Here is a 10,684-nt window from a genome sequence, read left to right as displayed (position 1 = left end):
AACCATACACTGTGATAATACACATAGACCTGACCTGATGAACTACACAAGAATCAGATTTACTACATCTGTGGAAAGAGTCCATTGAGAAGTTCATTATCAGCAGGTAAAACAAGGCCAGGAGCTTACGATGGAATAGACCATCAAGTACAAACGTGCAAGTTCAAATTGAAACTGGAGAAAATGAAAACAAGTCCACAAAAGCCAAAATACTACCTTGAGATTATCCCACCTGAATCTAAAATTGAAGAAAGCAAAAAGTCATTGCAAAGACAGGAAAGGAAGAAAAGACCTATATGGTTGTCATAAGAAGCTCTGAAACTTGCACAGAAATGAAGAGAAAACCAGAACAAAGGAGGGAAATGCTGAAGTCAGAGAGCTAAACAGAAGAATTCAAGGCACAACTCAAGAAGACAGAGCAAAATGGTGTCAAAAAAATGTGCAAGGAAGTAGAGTTAGAAAATCACATGGGAAGAAAATGATTAGCTGAAAAAAACAACAAATTCAACCCTCTAGTTACAATACTACAGGGTGCTGTGGGTTGGCAAAATATTGAATGATCTTGGATTTCTTATGACTGGAATGTAAATAAAAAAACAATTTAGCCAAAATATAGTATGAATGCTCAAGTTTTGTTTGCTGCTTACTACACAGTGAAAGAGCAGGAAATGTTAAGAAGTAAATTCTACAACCTAATACCCTGAAGTTAAAAATACTTGTTTGTTGCCCATAGCACCAAGTCACCATTTTTGTTTTGGCCTTTTTTCTATTCTAAAAAGAAACCTTTGCCTGTATTGTAATCCATATACCTTTTGCTTTGTTGTTATTGTTATTGATTGCCTTCAAGTCGAGCATGATTCTTAACAACCCTATGAACAAAAGGTCTGAAGCCCCTCTACAACTATCGACATTTATCAGAGTTCATATAGTTTCCAGAGGTATGTTGTTTTGGAAGTGGATGCCACTCCTGCTTCCAAAACCTTTTTCTTGATAGATACAGATATAGATATATAGATATTGATATATATGTGTATATATATATATGTATATATATTTTTTCCCCTAACCACCAACTACTCATATACAAGTTCAAGCTGAAGTTGAGGAAAATTAAATCAAGTCCATGGGAGCCAAGATTTGACCTTAAGTCTGTCCCACTCAAATTTCAAAACCATCTCAGGAACAAGTTTGAGGCCTTGAGCACCAATGAGCGTAGACCAAATGAGCTCTGGGAGGATATCAAGAAAATTGTCCATGAAGAATGCAAAAGATTATTACAAAGGCTGAAGAAGAAGAAAAGACCAAGATGGATGTCAGACGAGACTCTATGAGTATTGCATTAGTGCCGAGAAGCCAAAGCTAAAGGAAGAAATCAAAGATCTGAAAAGAAAATTTCAAAAGGCAGCTGGGACGACAAAGCAAGATACTATAATGATATGAGAGCATATGAGCAGACAGCTGGAGTTAGAAAATCAAAGGGACCGGACTTGCTCAGTGTTTCTTAAGCTGAAGGAGCTGAAAAACAAATTCAAGCCACGGGTGGCAATACTTATTAATAGTTGGGTAGAATGTTGACTGATCCTGGAAGTATCAAAAGAAGATGGAAGAAGTACACAGGGTCACTATATCAGAAGGAACTGACTGACACAGAGGAATTTAATGAAATAACATATGAGCAAGAGCCTATGGTGATGAAGAAGGAAGTTCAAGTTGCTATGAAGGAACTGGCAAAAAACAAGGCCCCAGGAGTTGACAGCATACCAGTTGATTTATTTCAACAAACAACACTGTCCTGAATGTGCTCACTAGGTTGTGCCAGGACATCTGGACGACAGCCAGCGGCCAACTGACTGGAAGAGATTGATATTTGTTCCCATTCCAAAGAAACATGACTCAACAATGTGTGGAAATTATCAAACAATATCATTGATATCACATGCAAGCAAGATTCTGCTGAAAATGATCCAGAAACATTTGGAACAATATGTCAACAGAGAACTGCCAGATGTGCAGGCTGGATTTAGAAGAGGTCGTGGTACTAGGGATATTATGGGTAATGTTAGATGGCTCTTGGCAGAAAGCAGAGAATACCAGAAGAATGTGTACCTGTGCTTCATTGAATATGCAAAGGCTTTTGACTGTGTGGATCACAGCAAGCTATGGCTGACTCTGAGAAGAATGGGAATCCCAGAACACTTGATTGTGCTAATGAGAAACCTATACTTGGACCAAGAGGCAGTTGTCAAAATAGAGCAGGGAGACACTGGATGGTTCAAAATCAAGACAGGGGTCTGTATTTTGTCTCCATACCTTTTCAAACTGTATGCAGAACAGATCATCCGAGACGCTGGGCTGTACGAGGAGGAATGTGGCATCAGGATTGGTGGAAGAATCATCAATAACCTGTGTTATGCGGATGACATAACCCTCCTTGCTGAAACTGAGGAGGACCTGATGCGCTTGCTGCAGAAGGTCAAGGACTTTAGTCTTCAATATGGAATGAAGCCCAACATGAAGAAAACAAAGATTCTCACCACTGGGCCAATTGGAAGCATCAGTATGGATGGCGAAGAGATTGAGATAGTTAACAGTTTTAGATTACTTGGTTCCACAGTCAACACTCTTGGGTAACAGCAGCCAGGAAATCAGGAGACTAATCGCATTGGGAAAGTCAGCTGTGAGGGACCTCTCAAGGGTACTGAAGAGCAACAACATCAGGCTGGAGACTAAGGTGCGCCTGATCCGGGCTATAGTCTTTGCAATTACGTACTATGCATCAGAGAGTTGGACAGTGAATAGGGATGATAGAAAGAGAATTGATGCCTTTGAGTTGTGGTGCTGGAGAAGAGTGTTGCATATACCATGGACTGCTAGGAGAACAAACAAGAGGGTGAAGCCAGAATGCTCCTTGGAGTCAAGGATTCTGAAGTTTCGTCTGACATACTTGGGGCATGTTGCAAGGAGATACTGGTCCTTGGAGAGGGACATGATGTTTGGGAGAGTGGAAGGACGGCATAGGAGAGATAGACCCTTGATGAGATGGATAGATTCTGTGAGTGGAGTGGTGGGAATGAGTGTGCTTGAGACGGTGAGGTTCACACAGGATAGAATGGCATTTAGGGCTCCTGTACATAGGGTCGCTACAAGTTGCAAGCGACTCGATGGCATATAACAATAAAACTGGTTTACCTCATCTTTTAACACATTGCCACAAAGGACGGCAAAATGTGCTTCTAAGCACAGTCATCCCTTTAAAAGTGTGTGGCAACGTGTTAATTAACCAAGTTTATCAAAGTAAAAGTTGATTTCCATTCTACAATGCCAGTATTAAAAACAAGGTTAGTGTAGCAAACAAACAAACAAAATAAATCCCCTGGATTTTTCTACTTTGAAGATGGAGTTCATTTACCAGCAACTCATTTTGTACTTTAGTTGGTTCTGTTTCTGAGACTGTACAAACTTGACACCCCACCAGAAGAGCTAGGGTCCACATACCAATAGAGTTATATAGATTATGTCCACACATGAATCTAGGTGTTACTCAAAGCCAAAAGATTTGGTGATTGTAAAGAATTCGCTCTCTTTTTTTTTTTTTTTTTTTTGTGATTCTCTAAATACATCGACTCTCAAGAAGTATCAACCTTCAGGAAATCAAAAGATGAATTGCATTAGGAAAATCAGCTGTCAGAGACGTCTCCAGAGTACTGTAAAGCAACGAAGGCAGTCCAGAGACTAAGATGTGCCTAATCCATGGTCTTCACAGTTACTTGCTGTGCATCAGAGAGCTGGAGAATGACTAAGGACCACAGAAGAAGAACTGATGCCTTCAAATTGTGGTACTAGAGAAGAGTCTTGTACATACCATGGACTGCCAAGAAAACAAATTTGTCTGTCTGAGAGAGGGTGAAACCAAGATTCTCCTTAGAAGCTAGGATTTTGAAGCTCTGTTGCACATGCTTTGGGCATGTGGCCAGAAGAGACCAGTCCTTGGAGAAGGATGTCGTGCTCAGAAGGATGGAAGGACAGTGCAAGAGAGGAAGACCTAGGATGAGATGGATTGGTACTGTAACTGGGGCAATATGGGGCGTTTGGTGTGTTGGAATTAGACTGGCTCAGGACAGGGAAGGGTTCAGAGCTGCTGTACATAGGGTCGCTATGGATCACAGGCAACTCAACAGCACATAGCAACAACAACAACATGTATTTGAGTACGGTTTTATTTTTTGGTTAAAGTTTACACAGCCAGTTGGATTCTCATGTAACAATTTCTATATGTCTTCACAATTGATGTTCATTGATGTCGATTACTTTCATAATAGGTTAACATTCTTAGTCTTTTCATTCTGTTTCTGTTGGCCTAGTTTCCCTGCCTACCTTCACCTTTTCACCTTTGGTTTAGGGTAAACCTTTGGTTTAGGTTTGGCTTCATGTCGATGATTCTCTAGAGGAGCGCTGTACACCCAGACGAGCCCTGTAACATATGTACTGAGTTCCTAATGGAGAGATTAGAATTCCAATCCAATGATAAAAGATGAAACAGTCTCCTGTGAAGATCCTTAGGTCTTGGAAGCCTGATGGAGAATCACTATGAGTTAGAACCAACTTAGTGGCCGAGGGTGGGTAGTATTCACCCAGCCACACTCACTGCTATCAAGGCGATCCCAACACACAGCAGCTGTGCAGGACAGAGAATAAATGCCCCATAAGGTTTCCAAGGCTTTGTATCTTCAGGAAAGCGGACTGCCACACAGTTTGTTCCCATACAGCTGCAGACGAGTTCAAACCATTATCTTTTCAGTTATCAGCTGAGCACTCTGACTGTGAGGACTCTTTATTGTACTCACTGGGGATATTTATTTTTGAGCCAATTTGTCACTTGTTTAAAAAATAACCTCTAGGGGTAATTTGAGTTCCAGGTTTAAAAGGCAATGACTTCAGAGGAACTCCAGTGATACTGTTTATAGGGTGTTAACGTTGCTTACCCAAGTGCCATTCAAGTCTATCAACCAAGCCTTGAGAGAGAAAGATGAGTAGTCTCCTCCAGTTAAGATTTACAGTCTCAGAAGCCCAGTGGAGGATTGCACTGAGTCAGAACCACCTTGACAGCCCTGAGAGGAGAGAGTTTCAGAGACTCCTCTAGGACTCTACAGTGTATCACTACGTATCCTTCCTAGTGCCATAGAATACCCAGTAGTGAGAGGAGGACTTTCAGAGACTCCCCTAGGACTCTTCAATGTATCCCTACACTTACTTGCTAGAGCTACAGAATGGCTCTCTGTGTTAATCTTATGTAAGGAAACACTGAAGCATTACGGCTTCATAAAAACAAACACTGGAATCCAGGTGAATGGGCTTCGCTCCCACTGTCAGGCATCTGTTTTTCATATCTCAGTTTACCAATGAGGGTCTTAAAGGAACTTTCATCTTAGAATACATTTTAGTCAATTCCAGGGTATTAGTAACCCCTTGTGTGACTGCCCGATTCACTATAAGGCCATCATGTTCATTTTCACTATCAAATATCTAATGTTCATTCAGTGCCCACATATCGGTGGCCAACAAAATTAAGAGTGTGAAGATGATGGAATTTCCTTGTTTACACTTTAAATGAAATTTTTTAACCTCAGCTGTCAACTGAAACTTTTAACAAAACTAAAGGACCTCTGTTGCTAATACAGAGAATTAGGAATTGAGATCCAAATCAAATATGAGAGCACCCTCTTAACTAACATCCGTAGGAGAAGTGCACATGATGCCGGCTTTGATATTTTTAACGTTTTATAATTGCTTTAGCATTATTACCAGCTATATCAGCATTTCAAACAGGCAGCATAAAATCGCTAAACATTAGTGCTGTAATGTCATACACCTTCCAGTAGAGGTCTCTGAACTACATGTTTTTAGTGGGAGCATTTTAAGCACTAAAACTCAGCCTGATTATTTGCATGACACAAATGTTAAGAAGTTTGTAAATAAGAAATTTCTTCTGATGAGCATGTTTTCCTGTGACTTGATGTTAGAATAACTCTGTGCGTGTGTATAAATATGGAACAAAAAGTTAAGCAATTAGGCAGTAACAGAAAGGTTGGAAATTTGAAGCCACTGAAGGTGCTTTGTAAGAAAGACCTGGCAGCCTGCTTCTAGAGGGTCACAGTGCTGCAAGCTTTGTGTGGTGCTCCCAGACGGCTCTGTAGCACCTGTGCTCCCATAGGCGGGGGCCCAACTCAGCAGCACCCCACAACAGTCAGGTGAAAGCCTGGCAGCCCCTGCTTTTGCACTGTCAAAAGAAGTGAAGAAATACATATGGACATGGAAAGAAAAATAAAAAGGAAATACAGCATTTTTTAAAACTTGTGCTTGTCAGCATTACAGAGGCATCACAGCAATTTGACATTTTTTCTGTGCAGCTTAAATCAATGTGTTATTCACATGATTTAATGATAAAGAATTTCAATCTTCAGGCAAAGATTGACACCTTTCTTTGTGCAAGGGCATACAATTAGACTGAAATATATGCCAGTGTTTATATTTTGTCTTTCCAGCAATGAAATCTACATTGCTCCCTCAGGAGTGCAAAAGGAACGGATTCAGGTACAGTACAAGGATTTCCTTAAACGTGAATGTCATTTTATCTTTAACTTAACTGTTATTTTGAGAGATGGAATTAATCTTAGAATTTAATGAAAAGAAAATGTTGGCATTGAAGGATGGTTATATTGTCATACTTTAAATAAACTATGAGCATTTATTGAGCAATTACTATCACTGATTTTTTTTTCTATTTTGTGTTTTTTGTTGTTGTTGCATACTGTTGAGTCAGGACTGGGCCCATAGCTGGCCCTTCAGTGGGTTTTCAGACACAGTACAGGAGGAAATAAGCATTTTCCCTGCAACTGCACTTTACACACCACATTTCACAACCACATTTTACAATCTCCTACCTGTAGATGGTAGAAGAGAGTAGCTCATTCTTTCAGTGTAGCAATAAGTTGTTTTAACTGTAGCGTTGTAGCAGAATGGTGGTGTTCAGGAGGGTGGTTCAGCATGGTACAGGGGTCCAATCTGATGTGCATGGGGTCTATCAGTTGTAGTTTATTAGAGGACACCTGACAAAGAGGGTAATCAGACTGATGATCTCATGTGAACCTAATATCAAGTGTACCTTCTCCTCATTCTAACTATGACTAACTAATTTAGTAGCAAAGCTACAGCAACAACTCTGATTTAGCATTCTAGTAACCTAGTGGCAAGAAGCTGAACTGCAATCTTGAAGGCATTCAGTTCAAAGCCACCAGCCACTCCGTGGGAGGAGGATGGGCATTCCCCTCCCGTTTGATTAACTGCCTCTGAAAACCCACCGATGGTCAGCTATGGGTCAGTTCTGACTCGACGATACACAATGACAACAACTCTAATTTAAAGTTATGTAACTTTATCTTAACGTTTTAAGAAGACTTATTTTGAATTAGTCCTTTAATAATGAGCTAATCTATCTAGTTAGATAAACATAGAGTATTTGCCTTTCGTCTAATGCAAAAAAAAGCTGCTTTTTTTTTTTTAAACACTTATACTTTCTATAATAAACCCTGGCAATGAAGGTTGAAAGTAAGAAAAGTGCATTACTGTGGGGGGAAAAAATATGTGTAGATCTACATAAGATCTTAGAACTTTAAGAATAATAAGCCTTAATGAGATTAGCCCTTTGACTTCAATTTCTTCAGGGATAAGAAAATTTTACTCTATGTAACAAATGTTTCTCAAATGTGAAGAAATAATTTTAACAAACTTGCCTGGAAATGCTAGTTTAATCATATGTCCTTTCTAAAATCTAGTCACAAAATCGAGGGCAGAGTTATTGATTAATTGATTGAATAATAATACCGTTGTATGTGTGTTCATTTCCCCTATCAGTTTGTTGTTGTTGTTGAATACTAAGGGACAGGTTTTTTTAACACGTAAAGATTATTTTTTTTAGTAGAACACATTTTTTAAATTTGCCAAAGTGGTTAAAGTGCTTTGAGAAACTATGATTACATGCAGAAGCTAGGTGACAGATCTATTCTTGTTTCTGTAAATGGAATTTGTAGGTGAGCCTGAACAGGTGGATAAGGTTCTAACGAATTCTTATATTAGAAAAAATGTGAAGTTCTAGTGGCCTAGTGAGGGAGCTCTGGTGGCCAAGTGGTAAGAAGGCTGCAATCCCGAAGGCATGCAGCTTGAATCCACAGGAGAAGGATGGCCATTCGCCTCCTGTGTAGTTAACTGCCTCTGAAAAGCCACTGGAGAGTCAGCTATGGGTTGGTTCCGACTCGATGGCCACACGACAATGGTGGCCTAGTGCGTAACAAGTTATGTTGCCATCCCAAAGACAGGTTGCTCAAATCTGCCCCTCCTCTAAGGAAAAAAGATGAGCTGTCTCCTCTATGCAAGTCATAGCCTTCGAAAACCCGATGGAGAGTCAGTGGGGAGTCAGTTCCATTTCAAGGGCAACGAGTTTGAATTGTTGTTTTGTTTGTTTGGGGGGAGTTTTTTGTACAAGAAAAGGAACCTCTGGCATAGTCCATAGGCCATGCCTCTGCTAGTTCAAATCTACTAGCTGCTATCCCTCCCTTCCAACGGAGAAAGATGGACAGTCTTGTCCGTGTAACTTACAGCCTCGGACACCTGCTGGTGGGTCAGCTATGAACTGGTCCTGATGCAACAGAAATTAATTAAGTACATAAAAATGCTGAAAGCCTTTTCAGTGATTCCAAAGCTGCACGTGCAGCAAGTGAAGGTAATTGTGATGAATTTGTTGTGAGTTCAGTCATTTCAAAGTAAGGGCAAAATTTCATAACATTAAATAACAAATAGGAATTTTCCTTAAGTTGGGTATTAGTAACTCTGAGAACTGCCTGCATATGAATATTTAAAATATGTAATGAATACCTCAACAGTACAGCTCCCTGTGGACCACTCCACAGAGCTCCTTACATGCGTTTGTTGTGTTGTGTGCTGTCGAGTCAGGATTGACTCTGACCCTCCAGTGGCTTTTCATTGCCTATAAATCACATGGGAGAAGTTTGTCCATCTTCTTCCCACAGAGCAGCTTGTGGATTCGAACAACCTGTCCTTGAGTTGGCAGTGCAACTCCCTACCACTAGGCCACCAGCACTCGTGAGTGTATATTAGCTAGTGCTCTTGCATTCTTCTCTTTATATGTGGGGTGTATGTGTTATGTATGTCTAGGTATACAATAGATATACATAAAAGGAGACTCTTTTCTGATTGATACTGCATAAACTTGTTTTGTTTCTTCTTTTATCCCTTTGTAAATAGCCCGAAGACATGTTTGTTTGTGACTTAAATGAACAGGATGTAAGTGGACCACCACCATATAAGAAGCTGAGAAAAAGTCAGTGTACTCCTCTTTTCATGAATGCGTACACAATGAGAGGTATGCAGAAAATGTATTCAATGTAGAATGTTTGCTAAGTTGTTGTTGTTGTTATGTACCATTGAGTCAGAACCATCTCTCCAGTAGGTTTTCAGAGGCAGTGAATCATTTGGCAGTCCATGGAATATTTAGTACTCTTCAACAACACACACAGTTAAATAGCATCAGTTTTTCTGTCATCCTTATTCATTGCCCAGCTCTCACATGCACAGGAAGAGATTGGAAAGACCATGGTCTGAATCAGGTGTACTTGAGTCCTCAAACTGACATCATTGTTCCTCAATAATTTGAAGAAGTCCTTGGCTGCAGATTTTACAATATGGTATATCTCCTGATCTCCTGACTGCTGATATCAAATGTATTGATTGTGGATCAAGATGAAGTTGTTGACAGTTTCAGTTCTTTATCCATTATGATGTTGCCTATTGGTCTAGTGGCAAGGGTTTTTGTTTTACTGGTTTTGAGATGGTATCTGTATTGAAGTATACTAAATAAGGCTTCTATAAATTGTCATTGCTGAAGATCATCCAAAAACGAAAAGAACAGAACACAGAGAGAACTAGTACAAGTTCAAGCTGGATTTGGAAGAGACTGGGGTACCAGGGCCATCTAATTATCTAATATCTAATAGGGGTATTGCTAATGTCACATAGATCCTGACTGAAAGCCGAGAATACCAGAGGAAGGTCTATTTGTGTTTTATTGAATATGCAAAGGCATTTACTGTGTGGATCATAACAAATTAATGGTGGATATTGAGAATAATGGGAATCCTTAATTAATGCTCATACAAAACCTATACCAAGAAGCTGTTGTGCATCTGGGTCATATTTTTCTCCATACCTATTTAACCTGTATGCTGAACAAATCATTTGAGAAGGAGGACTCTATGAAAATAAAAATGTGGCATCAGGATCAGAAATAGACTCATCAACAGCCTGTGTTATGTAAATGACAGCCTTGCTTCCTGAAAGTGAGGACTTGAAATACTTGCTACAGTAGATCAAAGACCACAGACTGCCTTCAATATGGATTGCAGTTCAACATCAAGAAAATAAAAATCTTCACCACTAGACTGATAAACAGCATCGAGATAGATGGAGAGACGATTAAGACTTTTAACAACTTCATCTTACAAAGAACCCTAGTCAACACCATTGGTACTAGCGTCAGATCAGGACACCCAATTGCATTGGGCAAGTTTGCTATCAGGGACCTCTCCAAACTGCTGAGAAACGATGATGTCGG

The 10,684-nt window shown here is 39.9% G+C and overlaps 1 protein-coding gene across 1 annotated transcript in view; it reads left to right on the top strand.

Annotated features, from left to right (window-relative positions):
- Positions 1 to 10,684, top strand: part of APIP (APAF1 interacting protein) — a 45,659-nt gene that overhangs the window by 24,470 nt on the left and 10,505 nt on the right. Inside the window, exons 4-5 of the mRNA XM_006883788.1 lie at positions 6,543 to 6,591; positions 9,319 to 9,436. Coding sequence (XP_006883850.1) covers positions 6,543 to 6,591; positions 9,319 to 9,436 — 167 coding nt within the window. The remainder of the gene's footprint in view (positions 1 to 6,542; positions 6,592 to 9,318; positions 9,437 to 10,684) is intronic.

Source organism: Elephantulus edwardii, unplaced genomic scaffold (genome assembly GCF_000299155.1).
Source record: "Elephantulus edwardii isolate Elephantulus edwardi_28Jun2011 unplaced genomic scaffold, EleEdw1.0 scaffold00029, whole genome shotgun sequence".
NCBI lineage: Eukaryota > Metazoa > Chordata > Mammalia > Macroscelidea > Macroscelididae > Elephantulus > Elephantulus edwardii.
Note: the sequence above shows the minus strand (reverse complement) of the source record. Positions and strands in the feature narration are given on the sequence as shown.